This window comes from Talpa europaea, assembly GCF_964194135.1.
Source record: "Talpa europaea genome assembly, chromosome: 6".
NCBI lineage: Eukaryota > Metazoa > Chordata > Mammalia > Eulipotyphla > Talpidae > Talpa > Talpa europaea.
Window position 1 is genome coordinate 36,999,877 of NC_140072.1, and position 27,886 is coordinate 37,027,762.

At 37.6% G+C, this 27,886-nt stretch overlaps 1 protein-coding gene across 1 annotated transcript; it reads right to left on the minus strand.

The window, feature by feature from the left end:
* Positions 1–178: 178 nt before the first annotated feature.
* IL1R1 (interleukin 1 receptor type 1) lies at positions 179–26,032 on the minus strand (the record flags this gene model as incomplete). The annotated part of the gene is made up of 10 exons (XM_084234953.1): positions 25,731–26,032; positions 18,259–18,493; positions 17,962–18,151; positions 16,668–16,836; positions 14,664–14,729; positions 12,492–12,609; positions 11,727–11,878; positions 2,249–2,392; positions 1,094–1,261; positions 179–597 (listed from the first exon to the last, which is right to left on the minus strand). Exons 1-10 carry the CDS (start codon positions 25,789–25,791, stop codon positions 179–181), a joined length of 1,722 nt encoding a protein of 573 aa, XP_084091079.1. The 5' UTR covers positions 25,792–26,032.
* Between the last annotated feature and the right edge of the window lie 1,854 nt (positions 26,033–27,886).

A 27,886-nucleotide genomic window follows, 5' to 3' on the forward strand; every position in this document is an offset into this window, starting at 1 on the left:
TTCTGAATTGTCCTGACCTATTGTCACCATGTTCTGCTCCCTTAATCCAATTCAGGTGACCTTGGGTATAAGGGAGCATGAGGTGCATGTAATGACTATCTCAGTCACTAGGGACACTGTCCAGTCTGTAATGCAATAAACAGGAGTCACCCGAGGACTCTGGGCCCAGCTTGCCCCACTATCCAAGAGGCACTTGGACGTCCCTTTGCAGTTCCTCCTTAGAGTCTGGCCTAGTGCCTGGAGACAGTAACTGATGCTTAAGCAAAGGCCGCTGCTGCCGGACTGGCAGTTGGTACCTGACCTTTTTCCAGAACCGTGTCTTTGCAGACTGAGACTCAGCTCTAATGTCCCCTGACCAGCGTATGGCCCCCTGTTTCCGCTTAATGTATTTAATGGATTCTGGCATTTTCTCATAGTCTTGGATTTTCTCCAACTCAAGCAGGACAACTTTAATTCCATCTTGAATGAGAGCATTGTACATTGCTATTTGTTCTTCAGATGAACTCGTCAGCCAGCTGAATCCCAATGTCTCTCGAACCAAAATGATAATTAGTCTTCTGCTTTTCTTTATGTTTTCATTAGTGACCTCAATAATGTCTGAAACACATAAAGCACAGCATGGTAAGTAAAATTAGAATTTATAGTAATTTTCCTAGAACCAAAGCCAACATTCCTATGCTTCCTACTGCTTTTTTTCTCACCTTAAAATTAAGGGAATTCCCCATTTTACAGTCTAACTCAAATATTGGCCCATCAATGTTGAATATTTCATTTAGAACTCAGAATAGTTTCAGCAGAAGTGTAAAAACCTTGTTAAATCATGTGATCTATACCATTCCTATTACATTGTATATCAGTTGTAACATAACTATTGGATCAATCTTGTGGCTAAGTTTTCCAAAACTAAATTGAATGAAGCTAGTTAAAGTAGAGGATTTGCATTAAATAAATGTGAAAACCATCATCATACACCCACAGAGGCTGTTAAGATGATCAAATATGTATACCTATGTTTGTCTTCCAGAAAGATGAAACCCAACATTAGTGATTAGTTTAACAGTAAGACTTTTGCTTTATTCCATTACATACATACCTTCTCCAACATCATCATCCCTTCCATAAATGAACAGCTTATATCCACACTGTTTTTCCAAGACCTCAGGCAAGATTTTAAACACAAAAATATCTGAATCAGAGGTGGACCCTTCCCCAAGGGTCTTTGGGTATAGTATGTATGCATCATAGGTCTTTCCATCTGAAGCTAAGAGTGAAATATGATCAAAATAAAACAAGAGATTTGGTAAAGTCAGTATTACAAATCTGCATTAAAGAATGAATTATTATGGGGCCTCCCCGGTGGCGCAGTGGTTGGGTGCTGGGTTGCGAAGCTGCCCGCAGCCTCTGCAGCGCCAGTTCAATCCCCAGCCGCCGGGCGAGGGTCCTACATGGTGCGCCGCCCGCTGCTCCCCTCAGCAGTGTACTTCGTCAGTCTGCCTGCTCTGCCCTCCCCTCTGGTTCTGGTGAATTCTCTCACCATCCCGCGCTTCTGACTGTACCCAGTGTGTTTATAAATAAATAAATAAATAAATAAATAAATAAATCTTTTAAAAAAAAGAATGAATTATTACTTTTTGAATGATGGTATAAATGAAGCAGCGATATCAAAAGTATAATATCTTTTAAAGTGTTTATCCCTTCTAAGTTTCTGTTTATTGTGTTTTTACTACAAATCTGTTCTTACATCATTTGATGACCAACTCACAGAAAGAGACACTTTTTCTCTCACTGTGGGAACTATTCTTATCTCCCTGTTCTTATTTTCTTCCCTAAATGTCTCAGCCCTGATTTCTATCAGTTCTTCCTTTCACATATTAATGTTGTTTTAGCCTTTTGCAATATTTAAGCATAAGAGAAAGGCAGCACTTCCTTGCTGCATGAAAATGGAGTCCTTTCTTTATTTGAGGGCAGACTGTATGTATGTCCTACTCAGCATAGAGTGGACTTTCAACAATGGTTTCTGAATTACTGGATTTATAAAGAGATGGTCTAGATGCCTATTTATCCACCATTACAAACACTAAAGCAGTAATTTGAAAAACAATGTTATTCAGTCATGAAGCTAATTATAAGAGTAATGTCTAATCTTATACATGTCACATTAAAAGAGTATATTCTCTTAATCATCCTCTATATCTTAACAATCCCCTCTCTCCAATAAGAAAATATTGCATAGAATGCAAAACGGTACCTTTTGGGGGAAGGAAATCATAGCAAGAATCCCTGTACCAAAGCACAATATCAATCTTGAAGATTTTATAGATGAAAACAAAGCATGTAATTACTACTGTTAACATGACCAGTAGACCAATTGTATGCTTCTGGAAATCAGGGGCTATAACAGAAAAGAGGGTAAAGTTTTTAGAACCAAAATAATTAAAATTTGAGCACAACAATTTAAATATCATCCCAGAGAAACCATATTTGGAATTGAATTGGTCTGCAATTCCAAATCTGAGACAGTATTTACCCAGTCATTATCATCATTTACTAATGGATACTAATGTACAAGGCAATCTAGAATGGATACCATATACAACGAATGTGTGCTGAATTAAATTTCTACCTTAACAGTATAATACACAATAATAAAGAAAAAATGCCAAACATAGGATACAGCACTCCATAGTAAAACAAGACAAAGTCAAAATCACTCAAAAGCCAACAAGATGGCCTCCCTGGTGGCACAAGGGGTTAAGCACCGTACTAGGAAGCAGTCCGCAGCCTCTGCAGCACCAGTTCAATCCCCACCTGGCCAGAGAGAAACCCATATGGCGCAGTAGACCTCTCCGGTCTCAACTGCTGCTCCCCTCAGCAGTGTATTTCAGTCAGTCTGCCTGTTCTGCTCCCCACTCTGTCTCTGGTGAATCCTCTCACCCCCGCATCTCTGGCCTGTACCCCAGCTCTTGTATGCATAAATAAATAAATCTTAAAAAAAAAAAAAAGCCAGCAAGAGATGCTGGAGTTATAACAGTAGAGTGGGGGAGTTGAGAGCTAGGTGATGGTAACATAAGCTTTTATCTTTATTAACACTCACCTCCTGCTTTCATTTGGTTTATTTAGCTTTTCTTTTTCTAATTTCTGGGGTTATATACATTAATCATTCTGTTTTGGACTTTTTTCAGCATTACATTTACTATCATATACAGCTATACAATTTTCTATAAACATTAGTTTGATCCCCCTGGTTTTGTTCAGGAAATATTTTCTTTGTTATTACATTTGAGAACATTTGTTTTTTAATGTGGTTTCCTATTTGATTAAGGGGTTATTTATTAGAATGTTCCTCAATCTATTAAAAAAAAACATTTTTGGTTTACTTTTCACTGTTGAACCAAGTTTTATTGGATTCTGTTGAAAGAATACAGTTTATTAACTCTCAAGTTTTGGTAAATTATTAAAGTTTTCATTTGACCAAGTACATTTTTAAACTTTTGGAATGTTCCACAGACATTGTAATAAATCCTGTTTTCTCCTCATGGAGCATTGCATGTGTATGTGCTTATGTATGTGCCAAATAACCAAATTTTGATTGTATGTCAAAAAAAAAAAAAAACAGTGAGTGAGGGAAACATAATGGAATGATTCAAATGACCACATTCTCTTGGCTTCACTTTCTAATTATCCTCCCAGTGACTATAGTTTAGGAGGGGCAGGAAGAAAGACAGGAGAAGAGGGAGAGTGATGGAAAAGAAGGAAAAAAGAAGAAAGTACTTCTTAATGTTAGAGACAATACAGGCAACCAGAAAAGACTATCAATTAGCTTTTATTTTACTTTTCCAATTTAGGTCTTTGATCCATCTGCAATAGATTGGAATCTGAAGTAGAAATCAAGCTATATCATTTGGTATCAAGTGGCCCAACTGAACTCCAACATCCAATGAGCCCAACTGCAGGTTCACATTTACAGTCTTAATTACTATTGTTTCATACAAGATTGTGATATCTGTAGGATAAATCTTCCAGATGTATTGCTTTTAATCAAGACTATTTTGACTATTGTTGGAACTTTACATTTCCATATGACTTTTAGAATAAACTTGCCCCCAATAATATACCCACACTTATACAAATACTGCTAAATTTTGATTGGAATTGTTTTGAAACTATAGATTCATTTTGGAAGAACTGGTATCTTTATAACATTGTCATTCAATCCATGTGACTATCCCTCCATCTATTAGTTCTCGAATTTATTGCAATAAAGTTTTTTGTGTTTTAGAGATCTTGACATGTTTTGCTGGATTTATTTCTAACTATTTTATATTTCTGATGCTATTCTAAATGGTATGTTTTAAATTAATTTCTATTTCTTTGTTCTTGATATTTACATATATACACAGAAATATTATATAGACATATAGACTAACAATCTTGTTAAATTTACTAATTATGATTACTCACATCTAATTAATTCATTGACTAATTCTAATCATTTGTAGATTATCTTTCTTTTTTTTTTTTTTTTTTTTAATATTTAAAGAGCTATTATCTATTTATTTATTTTTTTTTTTAATAAATTTTATTGTTATATTCCCCATACAATTGCAGCCCCCCATTCTGACCCCAATCCCTCCCCTCCCGCCCCCGCCCCCCTAAAAGTGTCTCTGGTTCATAGTTTTTTGTTGATTTTGATTTTCACTTTCTTATAGTTATTCATTTTCCTGGTCCATTATTTAAGTTTTCTAGATTCCTGCTATGAGTGAGACCATCCGGTATTTTTCTTTTTCTTTTTGGCTTATTTCGCTGAGCATGATCCCTTCCAGCGCCATCCATGTTGCAGCAAATTGCATGTGTTTATCTTTTTTGAATGCTGAGTAATATTCCATGGTATATATGTACCACATCTTCTTGATCCAGTCATCTATTTTTGGGCATTTGGGTTGTTTCCAAAGCTTAGCTATTGTAAACAGTGCTGCTATAAACATAGGGGTGCAGGTGTTCTTTGGAATTGATGTTTCTGTGTCCTTTGGGTACATACCTAGGAGTGGAATTGCTGGGTCATATGGAAGCTCTATGTTTAGTAGGTCCAGAAATCTCCACACAGCTTTCCACAGTGGTTGGACCAGTTTGCACTCCCACCAACAGTGCAGAAGAGTTCCTTTTTCTCCACACCCTCGCCAACATTTGTTGTTGCTAGTTTTTTTAATATGTGCCATTCTCACTGGTGTAAGATGGTATCTCATGGTAGTTTTGATTTGCATTTCCCTGATGACAAGTGATGTTGAACATTTTTTCATATGCCTGTTGGCCATTTGCATTTCCTCTTCAGAGAAGTTTCTTTTAAGCTCTTCTGCCCATTTTTTGACTGGATTATTTTCTTTGTTGTTGTTGAGTCTCATCAGCTCTTTGCAGATTTTTGTGATCAGTCCTTTATCATTAGTGTTGGGTGCAAAAATGTTCTCCCAGTTGGTGGGGTTTCTCTTTGTTTTTGTTATTGTCTCTTTTGCTGTGCAAAAGCTCTTTAATTTGATATAGTCCCAGCTGTTTATCTTTGCCTTCACTATCACTGCTTTGGGTGATGTGTCTGTAAAGATGTCTTTGATGTGCAAATCATGTAGTGTTTTGCCTATATTTCCTTCTATATATTTTATGGTTTCAGGTCTTATGTCTAGTTCTTTAATCCATTTTGAGTTGATTTTTGTGTATGGTGTGAGGTGATGGTCAAGCTTCATTCTTTTGCATGTAGCGACCCAGTTTTCCCAGCACCATTTATTGAACAAACTTTCTTTGCTCCAATGCATATTCTTTGCTCCTTTGTCAAAGATTAGTTGACCATAAATCTGTGGGTTTATTTCTGGATTTTCTATTCGATTCCATTGGTCTGTATGTCTGTTCTTGTTCCAATACCATGCAGTTTTGATGATTATGGCTTTGTAGTATAGTTTAAAGTCTGGGAGTCTGATGCCTCCATTCCCTTCTTTTTTTTTCAGGAGAGCTTTGGCTATTCGGGGTTTTTTGTGATTCCATATGAATTTCATCAATAATTGTTCTATTTCTTTGAAGAATGACATTGAAATTTTGATTGGAATAGCATTGAATCTGTATATTGCTTTTGGAAGGATGGCCATTTTAATAATGTTTATTCTTCCAATCCATGAGCAGGGGATGTCTCTCCATTTCTTTGTGTCTTCTTCTATTTCTTTTAACAGTGTTTTATAGTTTTCTTTGTATAGGTCCTTTACCTCTTTTGTTAGATTTATTCCCAAATATTTGATTTTTTTTTTTTCAATAACAAAAGGGATGGTCTTTTTGATTTCTTCTTCTTCAGATTTATTGTTTGTGTATAGGAAGGCTACTGACTTTTGCGTGTTGATTTTGTATCCTGCCACTTTACTGAACTGATTGATGAGTTGAATTAGCTTTTCTGTGGAGTTTTTGGGGTTCTCTATGTATAATATCATATCGTCTGCAAATAGTGATAGTTTGACTTCTTCTTTTCCTATTTGGATTCCTTGGATGTCTTTCTCTTGTCTTATTGCCCTGGCTAGGACTTCCAGTATTATATTGAAAAGCAATGGTGAGAGTGGACATCCTTGTCTTGTTCCAGATCTTAATGGAATAGCTTTCAGCTTTTCACCATTGAGAATGATACTGGCTGTTGGCTTGTCATAGATGGCCTTTATGATGTTGAGGTATGTTCCTTGTATCCCAAGAACTTCAAGGGCTTTTATCATGAATGGGTGTTGCACTTTGTCGAAAGCTTTCTCAGCATCTATTGATATTATCATATGGTTTTTATATTTCTTTTTGTTGATGTGTTGGATAACGTTGATTGATTTTCGGATGTTAAACCATCCTTGTGCCCCTGGAATGAATCCAACTTGGTCGTGGTGAATTATCTTATGGATACATTGTTGGATTCTGATAGCTAAAATTTTATTGAGGATTTTTGCATCAGTGTTCATTAGGGAGATTGGCCTGTAGTTTTCCTTTTTTGTGTTGTCCTTGTTCGGTTTTGGTATTAGTGTAATGTTGGCTTCATAGAACGTGTTTGGTATTGTCCCTTCCTTCTCAATTTTTTGGAAGAGTTTGTGAAGGATAGGCACTAATTCGTCTCTGAATGTTTGGTAGAATTCATTTGTAAATCCATCAGGTCCTGGGCTTTTGTTTTTGGGGAGGTTTTTGATTACCATTTCAATTTCGCTAATTGTAATTGGTCTGTTTAGGTGTTCTATTTCTTCTTTATCTAGCTTTGGGTGATTGTAGAGTTGTAGGAATTTGTCCATCTCCTCTAGATTGTTAAACTTGTTTCCATATAACTGTTCATAGTAGTTACTGATTATTCTTTTGATTTCTGCTGTGTCCGTTGTGATTTCTCCTCTTTCATTGATGATCCTGTTTATTTGTGCTTTCTCCCTTTTTTCCTTTGTGAGCCTGGCTAGGGGTTTGTCTATTTTATTTATTTTTTCAAAGAACCAGCTCTTGGTTTCATTGATCTTTTGGATTGTTTTTTTAGTTTCAATTTCATTTATTTCTGCTTTGGTTTTTATTATTTCTTTTCTTCTACTGGTTTTGGGGTTTTCTTGTTGTTCTTTTTCTAGATCTTTGAGCTTCGAGATTAGGTTGTTTCTTTGCGTTCTTTCTTGTTTCTTGATGTGAGCTTCTATTGCTATATATTTTCCTCTTATTACTGCTTTTGCTGCATCCCATACATTTAGGATATTGGTGTCCTCCTTGTCGTTCAATTCAAAAAATTTTTTAATTTCTTCTTTGATCTCCTCATTAGTCCAATGGTCTTCCAGTAGTGTGGTTTTTAATCTCCATGAGGTAGGAAAGTTCCTTGCCTTCTTTTTATGGTTTATTTCTAGTTTGATGCCTTCATGGTCAGAAAAGATGGTTGATATGATTTCAATCTTGGTGTATCTGTTGATGTTTGTCTTGTGCCCCAGTATGTGATCGATCCTGGAGAATGATCCGTGTGCGCTTGAGAAAAATGTGTACTCCGTTTTTTTGGGGTTTAGTGTTCTATAGATGTCTGTTAAGCCCAATTGCTCTAGGTCTTTATTTAGAGCTTTGGTTTCTTTACTTATTTTTTGTCTTGTTGATCTATCCATTGTTGATAGTGGTGTGTTGAAGTCTCCCACTACGTATGTGTTTTCTCTGATGTCTGTTTTCAGAGAGGACAACAGTTGTCTGATATATTTTGGTGCTCCTTCGTTTGGTGAGTATATGTTAATGAGTGTTATTTCTTCTTGAAGTATTGTCCCCTTGATCATAATGTAGTGACCATTGGGGTCTCTTTTTATCTTTTTGAGTTTGAAATCTGTTTTATCTGATATAAGTATAGCTGTTCCTGCTTTCTTTTTTGGCCCATTTGCTTGTAGGATTGTTTTCCATCCTTTGACTTTGAGCCTATTTTTATCTTTTGTAGCTAAATGTGTTTCCTGGAGACAGCAAAAGGTTGGGTTTTGTTTCTTAATCCAGGCTGCAACTCTGTGTCTTTTTATTGAAGAGTTTAGTCCATTTACATTTAGAGTTAATATTGATATGTTAACATCTGTATTTGCCATTGTGTTTGTCTTTCCTTTGATTTTATTTATTTATTCTTTTAATAACTTTTTTTTTTTTTGGCCTTCTTTCATTGTTATTCGTCGCTCTGAGGTTCTGGCTTTAGGACTCCTTGTAGTATTTTTTGGAGTGGGGGTTTAGTTGCAATGAAATTCCGGAGTTTCTGTTTGTCTGGGAAGGTCCATATTCTTTCTTCAAAGAGGAAGGAGAGCTTTGCGGGATAGAGTATTCTTGGTTGGCATCTGTTTTCTTGGAGTCTGTTGACTATGTCCCTCCACTCTCTCCTTGCCCGTAGTGTTTCTTCGGAGAAATCTGATGTCAGCCTGATTGGTTTTCCTTTAAATGTTATCTGTTTCTTCCCTCTTGCCAGCTTCATTATTTTTTCCTTGTCCTGGATTCTTGGGAGCTTTACTATTATGTGTCTTGCTGTATTTTTCCTTTCGTCATGGAAGTTTGGTGTTCTTCTTGCTTCTTGTATATCAATTTTCAGCTCCTTCTTCATATTTGGGAAGTTCTCTTCAATTATCTCTTTGAATATTTTCTCTGTTCCTACATCTCTCTCCTCTCCTTCTGGTATTCCTATAACTCTTATATTTCCTTTCCTCATGGAGTCAGATAGTTCCCGAAGTCTTTCTTCGTTCTTTTTCCTTCGTACTTCTCTTTCCTTCTCTGTTTTGGTTCTTTTTATTTCTGTGTCTTCAAGATTACTTATTCGTTCTTCCATTTCATCTATTCTGCTTTCATTGCTTTTCCCAGAATTCTTTAGTTCTTCCATTAATTCTTTGATCTCCTGCATTTCTTTTACTTCCCTCTTTAGGGACTCAATTTCTTTCTTCTGACCATTGTTTTCCCTCTCTAGGGACTCAATTGCATTCTTCTGATCGTTGATTATTTTTCCCTTATCATTGTTTTCCTTTATGACTTCTGTCAGTTTTTTAATCACGGCAATTTTAAATTCTCTTTCTGGAAGGCTCAGAAATTCTTCCAAGTTATTGTCGTTGCAATCTGGGGGCTGGCTTTCTTTTTGTGGTGTGCTTTTTCTCTGGAGAGTTGCTAGGTTGCGTGTGGTTCTTCTCCTCCCTACTGTCTGTTTTCTAATTTGCCGTATGCGTTGGGACACTGTGTTGTTGGGACTTGCCGGCATCTTGGGTGGGCTTCTCTGTTCCCCTCTGGTTCTTCCAGGAGTCATCTGTCAGTTTCAAGCAGCCTTTACTGGAGAAAGGTCCCTGTTCTAAAATGCCGATGTGGGGACACACTCCCCTGTGCGCCTGGTCTGCCCCGGCGGTGGGTTCCTGCTCCCCTCTGGGCTTGGACTGCAGGCCAGAGGGGGTCTGGCGTGGGCGAACTTCCCCCGCTCACCTCTGGCTCCTGGGGAAGCCTTCTGCAGGTAGTCTTTACTGAAGAAATGTCCCTGTTCTAAATTGGTGATGTGGGACACACTCCCTGCGCTTCTGGTCTCAGGCACACTATTCTGCGCGCCTGGTCTGCCCCGGCTGTGGGTGCTCGCTCTCCCTGTGGGCTTAGACTACTTGTTCAGAAGGGGCCCGGTGTGGGCTAACTCCCCAGCTGGCCACTAGCTCCTTCAGTAGCCTGTGCTGGGGTCAAGTCGCTAGGTGGCACCAGAGATCTCTCCTAGAGCCCTTGGGGAGCTGATTTTCCACCCCGTGGGACAGGGAGCAGAGCGGGGATGGTAGGGTACACCTCAACGGCTTTGGGGTGCTGTGTCTGCCTTGTGCCCCACCGTCTTGGGGAACCCACGCCCCTAATTTCGTGCCCCGGGTCTCAGTTCCAAAGCCCTCAGTTCCAGGACGCGGGCTGTAGCCCAGATCAGTGGCGCGGGAATGGCGCCTTTTGAATCCCGCTCCCCTGCCTGGGCGCCTTGTTCCTGCTCACTCAGGGAGGGCCTCCGCCCGGGTCTCAGTTCCAAAGCCCTCAGTTCCAGGACGCGGGCTGTAGCCCAGATCAGTGGCGCGGGAATGGCGCCTTTTGAATCCCGCTCCCCTGCCTGGGCGCCTTGTTCCTGCTCACTCAGGGAGGGCCTCCGCTGTCTCCCCGCAAGCCTAGGTCGCAGGCGCAGGGCCCTGGGCAGCTGCAATCCGAGCGCCGCTTTCGCGCAAGCTTACCGGGCGGCCGGGGCTGTGTGCTGGTGCTGGTCTCCTCCTGGGGGGCGGGGCTCTTTAATGGCGGCTGGAGCTCACCTCCGCGGGGGGTCCTGCAGGGTTCGCCTCAGCTCCCGTTCACGGGGTGTGGTGGCTGAAATAGTTCCTTTCCACTCACAGTCCCGCTTGCTGCATCCGTTTTTCTTGTTGGGCGTTTTGGTTTGTTGTTTCCCTTGTCTCTGCCGGTCGGAGAGTGCCGCCTCTGTGGGCGGGGGAGGGGAGCAGGGTTCTGCGCTTCCCTCCCTTCTCGTCCTCTTTTATGGCAACTTTCTTCTTCGGGCAGTTTGCTGGAGTCGTCCGTCCGTTTATCTTCCGTGTCCCAGTTCTCACTGGGACCTGCCGCTTTTCCTCCCTATTAACTTTTTTTAATGGGAGATCTTACTCGCAGCGTCTCCTCGCCGCCATGTTGCTCCGCCCCCCTCTCTATTATCTCAGATTATCTTTCAATTGCACAGTCATATATATCTTGCTTTTAATTTAACTATAATCTTAAAATATTTCACAAATGTTTTCAATACTATGTTTGATTATACAATTCTTAAAAACTGTAATATCTGATATCCTCCCCGGAAACTGGATATATAGGGTTCCCCTGTGCAGCCATCACATAGTCATTTACCTAAAAAAATTTTTTTAGGTACCTACAACATCCAAAACTTAAGCTGATACTAACTCTGGAAATAGTTATTAATAAGATAAATGTGTGCACATCAAGAATTTATCATCAAGTAAAGAACACTAAGTCTATGGCACCATCAAGTTCGGTAAAAGAGACCCTAACCTCATTTATTTGGGCAAAGATCTGTGTTAAGCACAGGCCATGGGACACAAAAGTTTCCTAGAAGATAGTTGTGAAAGAAGACAGAAGTGGAAGAGGAATAGAAACCACTCAGTTTAAGAGGAATTTAAGATTGTCGTGGGCAGAGGAAATAGCATTGCAAAAACAAGGTCATGCAATAAAATAATACTGCAATTCAAATAAACAGTTATGTTGTTTACCTGGATGTATTAATTGGATATATGCTACATCCATACCCTTTGTATTTTTGGCAAAGCAGATAAATGGGTGTACATAAAATTTACTTTCCACTGCTGAAATGTTAAGCTCTGTTATGATTATACTCCTTTTTTTGTCTGAAGGATTTTTTATCCTGTTCAAAAAAAAAAAAGAGAGAAAATAAATAAGGTTGTTTAAGGAAATTGCACAACTATACATAAGAAATATATACATGGTTTATCTCTTTATTTGTCACATAAATTACAGCAAAATTTATCACCAGCCCTAAGCACAGTATAACAATAAGGCTGTTAGTAATAATAGGAGCCATCAGAGACTTAAGCCCTACTATTACTGATTTTGGCCCCACTTAGTGAATGTTTTTTAAGGAAAACATTCAGTATTTTAAGGAAAAGAATAACATGAAAAATAATTCGGGAAAACTGCTTCATTGGACTGTTGATACATATGCCTGAATTAATATTGATATATACATTGCACACACACACGTATTTAATGATTTAAGAGAAAACCTTCCAAGTAGCCTGGATTTTGTACCAAGATTACATGAATTTTTACCTTAAATGTTCAAGATCTTATAAATCTTATTTCACTTAGCAAAAATTCAAAAAGGGCAGCAAAGGATTAAGAACCAAATAACTGCCAACTAATCCTTGCTATTAGATTAAACCATCAAGGTTACAGAGACCATGACATGGAATTTGATATCAAAACTTTATCACATGATTGGTTCTCAGCATACTTACTGTCTATACTCCTCCACCAGTATTGGATCATCATCAGGAATAAATGAGTTATTCCACTTCCAGTAAACATAGTCAGTCAACTGGCCAGTGACATTGCAGATCAATTGTAGCTGAGATCCTGCAAAGCAATGTATTGTTAAACACAACATCAATTGATTTTCACCTGATCTATCTATACAAATGGTTATTAAATAAAATTTTCTATTATAGAAAAACACAAAGAAAAGAAAAATTTCCTTTAAAATACCATCCAGAGATAACCACTATTAGTAACTTTATGTATCTCATTTCCTAACTTTTTCATATACAAACAATTTTTATAATGGAGTGTTATTGTTTCCTGTATGTAATTATTGTATATTGGAAATTTCAGATCACATGGTTACCCTTCCAAAATAGCTGGTTTCATGGCTATGTAGTATTCCATAATAAAGATATATTCTGATTAGATTTTTCCTAATGCTAAATAATATTTCTAATTTTGGGTGATGAGTAATATTCCAGTGAACATTCTAGTTTGCAGATATTGTACATCCTGAACTATGAATTAAAAATCTGAAGTACAGGGCCTCCCCAGTGGCACAGCGGTTGAGCGCTGGGCTGCGAAGCTGCCCACAGCCTCTGCAGCAGCAGTTCGATCCCTGGCTGCCGGGAGGGTCCCACATGGCGCAGACCTCTCCTGCCGTCCTCCTCTCCTCTCAGCAGTGTACTTCGTCTGTCTGCCTGTTCACCCTCCCGAGCTTCTGACTGTACCCAGTGCTTGTATAAATAAATTAATAAATCTTTAAAAAATAAATCTGAAAGTACAATCAAGTTAAAAGACATACATATTTTCAAAACCAAACCCCTTTCCCAAGGGAAGCTATCAGTCTATCTTTGTCAAACAGGGCATGTGAGTGCCATTTATCCCCAAAACACCCAGTACCCAATATTTTTGGTTAACCATTGGATCTTATCAAATGTCTATTTGTCACCCTTCAGGATAATCAATTGATAGGGAGATGTATACATCCATCACATTTATTAAAATAACTGTTAGATTTTTAATTTATATAAACAATTACTTCCTTATATGAAACTATTTAGATTTGGAGATCAATACAACCTAGGATTTTGAACCTTAAATTATGCAAAAAAAAAATCTTAGTCATTGCAATGATTTGTGCCTCTCCAAGGGCCATTATACTACATCAATAGATATACAATATATCTGAGGGATTAAAATTTCAAGATAGGGGAGAAATGTATTCTAAGACTCTACAAGGGGACAATAATAATAAAAAAAAGATTCTGAGAAATGTGCTCTAGATTCAATTGGCCTATATTTAATATTAATTTTTCACATCTTTGTTTATATATTAGAATGTCTTTATATCATCTTCTACCATAATAACAACTTGGTCAAGTACAGAATTCATACAGTTATCTATGTTAATTCAAAGAATTAACAAGAACACAAACTTTTACCATCTAATTTTGTACAATTTTTCATTGTCTTCATGCAGTCACTATTACAGAAGAAAAATCTATATCCATCCTGATTTTTTTCTCCTATAACACAAGCTATTTTTTATGTTTGGACCAGTGGTATCCAACAGAACTTTCCAGGTAGCAGAAATATTCTATAGTTGTATGTGGCTATTAAGTCCTTAAAATATGGCAAATGTGTCTGAATAATTTTTATTTGAACTAAGTTAATTTACTTAATTTTTAATAGCATATATATAGCCACTGTGACTGGTGACTATTGTATTATACAGCATAGATCTGAAGACTTATAGAATTATGTCTTGTTCCTGAAACAAAAACTTTTATTAACTTGAAAGTATTTTTCTAGGATAACTTTTAGGACTGTAGCTTATATTCTGCTTCAAAGCTTACTTTTCATAAGAAACTCATCCTACTCCTAATAAATTACACTTATTATTCTCAGGTCTGTTGAACTCAGCCTTTGATTGCTGCTTTCATGGGTAATAGTGTTCATAGGAAAGTAAAGGTGGGCAAGTCAAACTAGAGGCAGGAAACCCAGAGAAACGTGAAGACTTAACTGCTGCCACTTTCCCTCTAATTATAGATACAGTCTGTAAACTGTTCAGGTTTTGTGTAGTAAAGATGGAGTTTATCTTAATTCAGAATAGTGATTTCAGCACATCCTGATTGGATTCTACTTACCAAGGCCAACTTCCAATGTCTCATTAGCAGGACTAATAATCACAGGTCTCCTAGGTTTGTTGTCCTCTGAAAGAAAAATATCCACAGGGCTTCTCAGTCTCGTATAGATTAGACTCTCATGTGACAACAACTCTAGGCAAAATATACCAATGTGTATCCTCCATGGCATCTGGTCAGATGTCCTTTGAGTACCCAAAGCATATATGGCAGGAGACAGAAGGCTGGGCGTAAAGATGGGAGGTCAACACAGAGACCACCACAAAACTGTGGCAGCTGCTACAAAGTGTAGGTCTCTGTGAATCCACCGAGTTTGGTGCTACAAATAAAACACACATATTGCCAGGGCCTGGGGTCTCCAGACAAGTGTTTCTATTAAAGCAAATGAAGAAAAACCTGAAGTCACAGAAAAGCAATTCCCTGGATGGAGTATTACTAGCCAAAACAGCTCAGTGCTAGGTAGGCCTATATTTAGTAACTTGAGCAATATCCCAAGAGTGAAATACACACAGTTATTGAAGAATGCCAAGCAATTTGGCATAATTTATTAAAATTCATAGAAAAGTATAAGGTTGATCTTCAATCAATCCTGAGAAACTACAAACTTGAATGCTAAGAAAACATGAATGTATTCTACTGTAATCCAAAAAATGTTTACTCAGAGTAGGATGTAGGCTCTTCAGTTCCCTAATGTAATCCTAGAATAGTGTCTGGCACATAGTAGGTATTCGTAAATATTTTTGGATATACCTTTAAAAGAAAACAAAATATGACCTCACCCTGATTATTTTATGTTATAAATATATTTATAATATTTTTATATTATTTCTATGTATGAGATCAGAAAAGGAAAAGGAGAATATTTAAAATATATTTGACCTATTTTGTTAAATTTCCTTGGTCTCCATTTTTCCTAAATTTCTATCTGCTGGTCTGGTTGCTGCATCTCAAGAAAATCAAGCTAGCACTGCACAATGACCAAAAGAGGCAACTGGAGTGACAAGATGGTTATAACACAAGGTCTGTTGAAAATTATGATTCGCTGATGCCTATGGGATTTAGGCAAGGAATTAATTTTGATTCAATAAAAATATTATTAGAAAAATGTAATTATAGAATTAAGAAAACTTCACTCTCTGCAGGGTGATCATGTTCTGGATTTACCTGGGATACCCTTATTTATGCCTTAGTCCCACCATATAATTATTGATAGAGGTCCCTTTAACTTTCAGTCTTGGTCAGAACAGCTCTTCTTATATTGCTGAAAGCTTACAAAATCCTGATATTTACATAAAGCATTCAGCCCCTCCCCAGGTAATTTCTAGGAGTGCATTTTGATTTATTTTGTTATAAAGTTATTTTTAATACAAAGCATCATTAATATATCATTGAAAGCCCCAGAATAATTAACAAGAAAAATCATCTTACACCTATTTGTTGCTCATCTATTTGATACCAGGTACATGAGCACCAGCGAAGCACACCTGATCTCTCATCTTCCCAACAACCTTGGGAAGATGCATGCTCTCCTCACAGAGGAGGAAGCAGGACAAGAGAGGTTAAGTAAACTAAGCTAACATGGTACTAATGAAAGGAAGATTCTGGGAGTGTAATTTATTTAAAAGTCCACTAGCATTCACTGCACTGTGCCAGTGATGCTCACTGCTAGACATGCAATAGTGAAGATTCCCAGAGCTTATACACAGATCCAAGGCAGGCCCAGTGCAGTCTCAAAGAACCATCTGTAGGCATGGCAAAGAATAAGCCTTGGAGCTCAGCTGGAAGCATAACTCATTCTTTCTGTTTAGTTAGCACTGCATTTGAGCAGAAAAGAAAAACATTCACATAGTATTTAGCATCAAAAAAACTAAACAAAAGACATGGACATTTGGCAAACCTCAAACTTCCCTTGGATTTAGTTCCTTCATGGAAATTGAAGGTAATATGAGAACCACAGTTTCTGGGCCTTCTTGGATTTCAACTACAAGGGACAGAACTATGACTCACCTACAGTAGTAAATTGTATTGCCCGGGTGATGTGATACTGCTTCCCCAAGTGTATGTAGGTTGCATGACAAGTATAGTGTCCTCTATGTGCTTGAGTGACATTCCTTATGAGGAGCTTATTCTGTGATCCAGTGAAATTTACATTGTCCAGAAGTAGAGGTTTGCAATCCTAGATAAAAGGAGAGGGAAAAAAGAGTTGTTGAAAACCAATGAATCACTTTACCCAGTCTACCAGCTAAGAAACTCCACTTTTTCACATTGGCAAGTGCAATATATATATAATTACCTATATAACTTTCATATATACATATATATAAAGATTCCTTGCATATAAATTTTATATTGTATTTTTTGGCAAAAGTTAATTATATTCCTAGGATATTAAATTTTTGTGTCTATGAGTTTTGCATTTCAAAGATGAGTACAAATTTATTTTGCAAGAGGAACATATTTGAGGAAATATAGTTCCTTAATAATCTATACTTCCTTCTTCACTGATATTTTGTACTTTGTATTAATCAATCTCTACCAGATGATTCTTCATGTAAATTCAAACAGACTAAGTAGATCAAAGGTACAAAAACAGGATGTGTTTCACTGAGTGCTAGCCAATCTGTTTTTAAAAGTTATAATAACCATTAAATTATTTAAAGACTACTTAATATTTTTAATAAAATACAAAATAACATATTTTATAATAAATAGCTATCTCTTAAAAATCCAAAATTTGTAATCAGCCTTATCTTTAAACATCTTTTATTTCTAGTGTACTTTTCTCATCTATAGCTTATTAAATTAAATAAAAATAACAGAAAACAAGACCTTTGTTGAGCTTTAAATCAAATGCATGCAGTGTTAAAATTTTTGCAAATATGGGCCTCCGCTGGTGGCACAGGTGGTTGAGCACAGCAGTGTGAAGCTGTCTGTAGTCTCTGCAGCACAGGTTTGATCCTGGCCGGCTGGCTGGCGAGGGTCCCACATGGCGTGGCAGACCTCTCCTGTCTTGCCCGCTGCTCCCCTCAACAGTGTATTTTGTCAGTCTGCCTGTTTTGTTCCCTGCTTTGCCTCTGGTGAATCATCTCACCCTCCCGCGCATCCAGCCTGTACCCCGGTTCTTGTATAAATAAATAAATATTTTAAAAGATTTTTTTTCAAATGTTCATAATTTTCCCCTCAAAAACAAATAAAATGCCAAATTAAGAAGTACTTTACAGACTTATTCAATTGTCTATGGCAGAAAACTATTTCATTTGCTGGGAAAGTAAAATGTCAATTTCTTTTAAAATGAAATTACCTTATACCACTGTATTTTGGGAAACTCATTATTTTCATCTTTAAATAGATCCAAATAAGGACACACAAGTGTTCCATCTCCTCCAATGAATAGTTTCTGTGGAAATACAGCTTCTGCATTATAACATAAGTGAGGCTCGTTCTTCACAAATTTTGTAGTTAATTTGTTTTTGAGGCAGTAAGTTGAATTTCTAAAATAAATCAAACAAGTGAATTGAGCACTAAAAATTTTTTTTTCTGTTCTTAACTACTCCAGATACCTAGAACACCAGTTTTTCATATTTAATTCCTTTCTTACCTTACTATACAATAGAAATGTCCTGAATCTTCTACCTTTGCAGGAACAAACCAAAGCTTATCTTTGTACTGATGAATCCTGGAGTTTCTTTCTGCAGATATTGGTGTTGTACTGTCATTTTGATACCAAATTATAGTGATGTTGTTTTTCATTAAGTTAGGAGAACATGAACGAATATCAATTTCATATGCAGATGAAACTAAAATCCTACTTTCTTCATGTTCTTCACATTTATCTTTAAAAGAGAAAATGGGAAAGCAATTTTCATTTCTATAAAAAGTTCATGTTTCTTAATGTAGAATCTACATACATCAAATATTAAATACATCAATTCCTATTACATAAGAAAGTTTAAAGGCCTTATGATCAAGAGCTTTATCTTGGGAGTCTGAAACATTTAGATCCAAATTCAGTTTTGTCACTTACTCTCTGTGTCCTTCAGCAAGTTAACCTCATTCATCCCCTTTTTAGTCCTCTAAATATTGAGGATAATATAGAAGAACTATCTACTGTAGTACAAGACAGAGTAACAGGGACTGGATTTACCCTCCCACCTAAACAATGAAAAAATGAACAAAGCATATTAACAACAATGTTCAAGACCGTTAACACCAGGGAACACAGGACAGAAATACAGAAAGCTGGAGGCAGGGGAAGAAGGTGAACTCTACAACTTTCTCAAATTAATGCCTACAGAGGTTCTAGGCTATGATGTTATAATGAGAAAGTGTAGGCAAAGTCCAATGTTTTTGTTGAGTTGAGGAGTTAGAGCTAGAAATCCAGGTAAACCAAGAGTTTGCATGTTATCAAAGAGATAAGATCTGCTTACACAGGGTGAGAAAGTGTGCTTTGCAGATATGCAGCAAATCTCCAGCAAGATTGTAGCTGAGATTCAATTAGTTTAAGCATGTAAGAGAGCTATCCAAGGTCATAGTGAGACATGCCAAAAGATTTAGAGGTATAATATCTGGAGGACACATAATGCAGGGAATAAATACTGTTCTCAACAGGTAGAATGAAAAAATCTTATTATTCATGGGGCATCAATTAAAAAAATCAAAAATAAATAAGTAAAGCTTAGAAAGAGTAAGGAATAGAATTATGTGAGGTAGATGCCTGAGCCACGAAATACAAATATTGCAAAATGTCCTTTTTATTCTGGAAATAGGGGAGGTTTAAGTTATAAATTCTAACTCTAAAATCTTCACACCTGACTTTCAGGATGCACACTTTTCTATGTAGACCACTTTCCTCTCAGTTTCTTTACTTGTCAAAACTACATGTTCCTCTTTTCTAGTATATTGTTGCTTGTTAATACATTTCTTGAGCTGTTTTCATATTATTTCTCTACTTCCTATGAACTTAAAAAAACAAACAAACTTTGGACCACTGAATTGTGAAGTTATAGTTTTTACCTGACAATTATACCACAGGTGGATCATCTGATTATGTTGAGAAGTGTGAATCAATAGCTGTGCTTGTTTTTAAAATTAAGTTAAGCCTGGATAAAAGTTGCTCTTCTTTTTAGTTTCTAACCACTAGTTTGATACTATCCCTATTCGGGTCACATGTTTCACTTCAGGCCTATTATTCTCCATGAGTTAACCAACCAGATTCCAATGGCTATAATGAGATACATAGATTTTGCAGAAGTATTCCAAGAAAATTATTAAACAAATGAACATCAGCTGCAGCAACAACAATAAAAAATCAGCTATATATAGATTTCTAGAGTTGCCGCATCATGCTACCTAAAAAGTTCAATCTTCAGCAAAACTCCAAAGAGAAGGAAGATATTCCCCATCCACAGGAGAAAACTCAATCAGTAGAAACTCCAAAAGGGTCTAGACATGGCATTTACTAGAAAAAGACTTAAAAATCTGTTGTCCTAAACATGTTCAAAGAACAAAAGAAAATCATGTCTAAGGAATTCAAGAAAAATATGGCAACAATATTTCACCAAGTAAATAATATCAACACAGAAATAAAAGAACCATTGAATGAAGCAGAAAAGTCAAATTACTAAAATGAAAACTTGACTAGCAGGGCTTAACACCAGATTTGAACTCACAGAAGAAAAAAATGGTAAACTTAAAGATTTGTCAACTGATTATTAGATTATCCAGTGTGAAAAGAATTAAGAAAACTTAACAGAGCCTTAAGGACATGTAGGGTATCATCAAGAATACCAAATGTGAATAATGGCAGTGTGTCTGAAAAAGTGTCAATAAAAGACACAATGGTTAAAATTTCCCAAATTTCATGAAAATCATTAATCTATACATACAAGAAGCTCAAATTACTTCAAATATTATAAACAAAAAGAATACACCTAGACACATCATAGGCAAACAGAGAAAGACAAATAAAAACAGTCTTAAAAAGAGAGAAGAACAAAAATTCCCTCATATACAAGGGGTAATCAATAAGATTAACAGCTGACATCTCAGAAACCATACAAGCCAGAAAGCAATGGGATGACTTATTCAAAGTGCTAAAAGAGAAAAAAATGATAACCAAGAATTCTTGTAAAATAATGCTTCAAAAGTAAAGGATAAATGAAGACATTCCCAGGTAAACAAAAACTGACAGAGTTCAACATGAGTAAAACTAATCCAATAAGACACAATAGAGGGAGCCCTTCAGGCTGAAATGAAATTAGAGTAGATGGAAATTCAAATCCACATGAGAATGTAAAGAACATCAGTAAAAGGAACTACATAAGTAATTATAAAAGTCAGTGTGGATATGTTTTTAGTTTATAACTTCTCATTTCCCCTAAATGATTTTTTTAAATAACTATTTAAAAAGACTATAGGGCCTCCCCTGGTGGCGCAGCAGTTGAGCGCTGGGTTACCAGGCTGCCCTCAGCCTCTGTAGCGCCGGTTCATCCCCGGCCACTGGCGATGGTCCCACCAAAAAAATAAATAAATAAAAAGACTATAAATCCATCTAAAAGGGTATATATAACTAAATCTCAATAAATAAATCTATAATACATCCAGAAGGAAACAGATTTCCTTTATTAAACAATAAAGTTGTTTAAAAACATAAAGAAGTGGCCAGACATTTAGAATGTACCTACACAGAGTGAGGACTCTGAAGTATTTAGATAATAAGAGTAACAGAAGCAACAAAAAGAATAGTGATAAAGAGTAAACCTTAGGTAAGATTTAAGTAATGTCTCATCTAGATAAACCCTTCTATTTATCTGGGGGGTTTGTTCCAACATTCCACCAAATTGTTCTAATTCAGGTTCCTTTTAAGTTGCTAATTAAAATAAACATTTCTGAAACATCATCTAACTTAACATATCTGTAATGACATTAACTATTCTCCATCCTTGAAACATTTTTCCTCACTTGACTCTCAGAACCCTTGGCTGATTCTCCTCCTACATTTCAAGCTAGCATTTCATCAGTTCTGTGAACAACAATCCTTTCAGGGCTATGAGTTTCAGTTGTTTAAGTTCACATTTTTCCTAGCCTCAGTTGCTCCCAAGGGTATACATTCTAGTCTCATGGATCTAATATGAGCTGCTTGCTGAGGTCTCCAACTTTTTATCTGCAACCCAGACTCCTCTCAGTCTCTAGACAGCTTAGTCAACATCATCATGTAGACATCTAAGGGATGCTAAACTAAAGATGAACAATCTGTACACTGAATCTTCCCCCAGCCCATCAATGGCAACATCACCTTACATTTTCTCAGACTGAGATCCTTAGATTGTCCTTGAGTTTTCTCTTTCTCACACACCCACCTCCAGCCTATCGTTAAACCATATGGAGTCCATTTTTTGCTGTGCAGAAGCTCTTTAATTTGATGTAGTCCCAGCTGTTTATCTTTGCCTTCACTATCACTGCTTTGGGTGATGTGTCTGTAAAGATGTCTTTGAGGTGCATGTCATGTAGTATTTTGCCTATATTTCCTTCTATGTATTTTATGGTTTCAGGTCTTATGTCTAGTTCTTTAATCCATTTTGAGTTGGTTTTTGTGCATGGTGTGAGGTAGTGGTCAAGCTTCATTCTTTTGCATGTTGCGACCCAGTTTTCCCAGCACCATTTATTGAACAAACTTTCTTTACTCCAGTGCATATTCTTTGCTCCTTTGTCAAAGATTAGGTGACCGTATATCTGTGGGTTTATTTTTGGGTTTTCTATTCAGTTCCATTAATCCATGTGTCTGTTCTGGTTCCAATACCATGCAGTTTTGATTATTATGGCTTTGTAGTATAGTTTGAAATCTGGGCGAGTGATGCCTCCATTCCCTTCTTTTTTTTTTCCAGGAGGGTTTTGGCTATTCGGGATTTTTGGTGGCTCCATATGAATTTCATCAATATTTTTTCTATTTCTTTGAAGAATGACATTGAAATTTTAATTGGAATAGCATTGAATCTGTAGATTGCTTTTGGTAGGATGGCCATCAGAAACCCCACCAACTGGGAGAAAATTTTTGCACCCAACACTAACGATAAAGGGCTGATCACAAAAATCTACAAAGAGCTGATGAGACTCAACAAAAACAAAGAAAATAATCCAGACAAAAAGTGGGCAGAAGAGCTAAAAAGAAACTTCTCCAAAGAGGAAATACAAATGCCACCAGACATATGAAAAAATGTTCAATGTCACTTGCAATCAGAGAAATGCAAACAAAACTACAATGAGATACCATCACACACCAGTGAGAATGGCACATATTGAAAAAACTAGCAACAACAAATGTTGGTGAGGATGTGGAGAGAAAGGAACTCTCCTGCACTACTGGTGGAAGTACAAACTTGTCCAACCACTATGGAAAGCTGTGTGGAGATTCCTCAACATACTAAAGATAGAGCTTCCATATGATCCAGCAATTTCACTCCTAGGTATTTACCCAAAAGACACAGAAACATCAATTCCAAAGAACACCTGCACTCCTATGTTTATAGCAGCACAATTTACAATAGCTAAGCTTTGGAAACAACCCAAATGCCCAAAAATAGATGACTGGATCAAGAAGATGTGGTACATATACACAATGGAATATTACTCAGGATTCAAAAAAGTTAAACACATGCAATTTGCAGCAATATGGATGGAGCTGGAAGGGATCATGCTCAGCGAAATAAGCCAGAAAGAAAAAGAAAAATACCGGATGGTCTCACTCATAGCAGGAATCTAGAAAACCTAAATAAGGGACCGGGAAAAAGAATAACTATAAGAAAGAAAAAAATCAAAATCAACAAACAACTATGAACCAGAGACACAATTTGAGGGGGGGGCTGGGGAAAGGAGGACTTGGGGTCAAAATCGGGGGTTGCACCACAGATTTATGGTCAACTAATCTTTGACAAAGGAGCAAAGAATATGCACTGGAGTAAAGAAAGTTTGTTCAATAAATGGTGCTGGGAAAACTGGGTTGCTACATGCAAAAGAATGAAGCTTGACTACTACCTAACACCATGCACAAAAAACAACTCAAAATGGATTAAAAAACTAGACATAAGACCTGAAACCATAAAATACATAGAAGGAAATATAGGCGAAACACTACATGATATGCACCTCAAAGACATCTTTACAGACACATCACACAAAGCAGTGATAGTGAAGGCAAAGATAAACAGCTGGGACTACATCAAATTAAAGAGCTTCTGCACAGCAAAAGAGACAATAACAAAAACAAGGAGAAACCCCACCCACTGGGAGAACATTTTTGCACACAACACTAATGATAAAGGACTGATCACAAAAATCTACAAAGAGCTGATGAGACTCAGCAACAACAAAGAAAATAATCCAGTCAAAAAATGGGCAGAAGAGCTAAAAAGAAACTTCTCTGAAGAGGAAATGCAAATGGCCAACAGGCATATGAAAAAATGTTCAACATCACTTGTAATCAGGGAAATGCAAATCAAAACTACCATGAGATACCATCTCACACCAGTGAGAATGGCACATATTAAAAAAACTAGCAACAACAAATACCGGATGCTCTCACTCGTAGCAGGAATCCAGAAAACTTAAATAAGGGACCAGGAAAAAGAATAACTATAAGAAAGAAAATATCAAAATCAACAAACAACTATGAACCAGAGATACTCTATGGGGGGTTGGAGGGTGGGGAAAGGAGGTCTTGGGGTCAAAATAAGGGGGTTGTAATTGTGTGGGGAATATAAAAAATAAAATTTAAATAAAATGTGAAAAAAAATCAGGGGGTTGCAATTGTATGGGGAATATAAAAATAAAAAAAAAATTAAAACAACAACAACCAAAAAAAAACCCAGAAAACAATATGGAGTCCAACTTCAAACTTTATACAAAGCTTGACTACACATCATTTCTCCCTACCATGTCTAAACAGACAACCATCATGGCTTGCCTGGATTATTACAATAGTCTCCTAACTTGCCTCTCTGTTTCTGCCTTTGCCTCCCTGTGATATGTACACAATATAATAATCGCAATGAATCTCTTAAAATGTAAGCTGGATCGTCTCTCTAGTATTGAACAAATAACCCAAAACTGCAAGTCAAGACCTTTAGAAAGGATCTACAAAGTTCTACATAATCAACCCTCCACCCTTCCACCACAACCCAAATGACCTCATCTCTTATCACGTTTCCTGCCTCTCACTCTCCTCCAACCACATTAGTATTTTAGTTCCCAGAACATGTCAGTATTCCCGGCCTCCAGGCACATATTGCCTAGAATATCCCCCACCTCCACCCCACAGACATCTGCCAAGGCTGATATCTATAGAGCTCCTTCCCTGCCCTTTTTCAGGTTGAACTCAGAAGTTAACAGCTCAGAAAGGCCTTTTCTGGTCATACTAGCAAAAAAAAAAAATTTAACCTTATGCCTACCTAATTCCAAACACTTAAACTCTCCTTTCCTAGATTTTTTTCTCTACATTTAATCACAATATAACAAAATTTCTTTTTCACCTAATGTATTGGCTTTCGCCCATGCAGATATGTAAACCCCACACAGACAAAATTATCCATTACTGTATACTGTATTCACTGAGTAAAGGCTCAATGCATTTGTATTATGTAGTCATGGCAGGCAAGGAAGGGGGAAAGAGAGAAAGAAGAAAGAATTGTCTCTGGATGGCTTTCAGCCATGCCCTCATAAAGGTTACATTTATCACCTCTTCCTATGAAAGCCAGGATTTCCCATATCACATTCTGCAATCAGCAACAAAGCAGGAAAATGCCTGAGCTAGACATTGGAGACCTGCTTCAAAACTACGTACATGACTTTAGGCTCTTAACTTCACTGGACCTCAGTTTCTAATGTGTAAGTCAGAAAATAAGAGGTTAAGATGCTGAGAGGAACATTCAGCAGTGTATATCTATGACCAGAAAGTTCTGTGTCCTGGGATTCAACAAAAACAGGTAAGAAAAACGAGTCTGGTAGGAAAGGTAATTCATGTATTCTAAATAAAACATTTTTTTAGCAGACAAGAACACAAGGACATACTTAACTTACCAGCCTCCAGAGAAGAAATCAATAGAGCTATGAAACAAACCAGGCTGGGTAACACTTTCATATTCTCCTGGGAAAAAAAGGAATGGAAAAAAAAAAGAAAAATATTATTATCCAGAAAATCTCTAAAACTACATGCAGCTGACACCCCACTTGTCTCCACTCTCCCGCCACCCCAAGTCACATCTGTCTCCTTCCATCATCTGTCCAATATGCATTTCCAATGTTGAATGGTACTTAAATTTCCTCCAAATCTAACCTATGCCATCTTCAATATAGGCTATTCCCTAGACCCCCAGACCAGTTTGCTTCTACTTAATGTAGATTTGTTCCCCACCTGATATGCAGTTCCCATCCCACTGCTAGAACTTACCTTAGAACTCTTGTTTTCATTTTATAAGAAGACACTAAATTGAATTGCTTTTGTAATATGATACAGCTATACAGAAATGCATCAAAAACACTAAAAGAGGGCCTCCCCGGTGGTGCAGCAGTTGAGCACTGGGTTGCGAAGCTGCCCGCAGCCTCTGCAGCGCTGGTTCGATCCCCAGCTGCTCCCGGTCCTTCTGCCTGCTCTGCTCCCCGCTCTGACTCTGGTGAATTCTCTCACCCTCTTGCACTTCTGACTGTACCTAGTGGTTGTATAAATAAACAAACAAACAAATAAATAAAAACACTAAAAGAAATTACAGCAATATGCTGGTTGGGTGCTGTACCCCTTCTTTGGGACTTTCTATATAAAATTTCTACAATGAATACGCATTAATTTATCACAAAGAAAAGCAAATACAAAAATACAAACTCCACAGTCCCTGTGAAGTATTTTGAAGCCACATCAAGGGAGAAGCATCCATTACAACAGTTATCAGCCAGTGATAGGGCTACATCTTAAAATGAGGTCCTGGCAACTTATGATTTTCTGTTACATAACATTTTGTGTACACAGATCAGGGAACCTAATCAGATTGGGCACTTGAATGATGTTGCAATGAAAACATACTCATTGCTTTATCTATAAAATGACATCACTAAAATAATATCAGTTGAATGTGAAAAAGGGGGGGAAAATCAATTTTCCCTCTTTTCCAAAATTTCTCAAGTCCAAATGAAGTTAAAGTTCAATGTAGTGTCTTTTCCTCTGTGTAGATTCTGTTAGGGTGTTTTACAATGGAGACCCTACAATAATGTGTAATAAATTCTGGTCTTTTACCTCCAGCAAACTTTGCACAAATCTACTTAGGGACCATGAGTACCTTAAAACTCAATTAGAGGACCTCCCTGGTGGCGCAGCAGTTGAGCGCTGGGTTGCGAAGCTGCCCGCGGCCTCTGCAGCGCCGGTTCGATCCCCGGCACTCCCCGGCCACAGGAAGGTCCCGCATGGCGCACGGACCTCTCCTGCCGCCCGCTGCTCCCCTCAGCAGTGTACCTCGGTCCTTCTGCCTGCTCTGCTCCCCGCTCTGGCTCTGGTGAATTCTCTCACCCTCCTGTGCTTCTGACTGTACCCAGTGCGTGTATAAATAAATAAATATTTAAAAAAAAAAAACCAACCCAAAAACCTCAATTAGATCCCAAACCAAAACTCATCCTACCCCCTGTGCGCCCCACTTCAGTGATAGGCACAGCTCAGCCCACACCGGCCATGTAAACACCCAGTGAGATACTTGGGATCAATCTTCCCTGACACCATCACTCTTCCCCAAAGCGACTCTCTCACACAGCCCTGGCTGATGTGTCTCCTTAGATTGTCAAGCTGACCGAGTTCACTCACCCCACTGCTGCTGCCTGCTAGCTAAGTCAATCACCAGCTCCTGCCTGGATTAATTCCTGCTACAGGCTCCATGTTGGACTGTCTGCCTATGGACATAAGACTTCCATTCAATCCAGAGAACCTATAAACTCGATAGCTACAAAACGATTCATTCAAAACACCTTTGCTGTCTTCCCACTGCACCTGAAAAAGTGCAAACTCATTAGTTAAGCCTATAGATTCTTTGTGCTAAAGCTTTGACCTAACTCTCCAGACTCTATCCCTCAACTCCTCTTCCTCGGTCCCTGCATCAGCCCTCACCTTGACCTGTTCCCCAGGCCCACAGTCTTGGTCTTGAGCATTCCCTCTGCATGGTCACATCTGAGACTGGGTCACTCTCTTCCCACCCTGA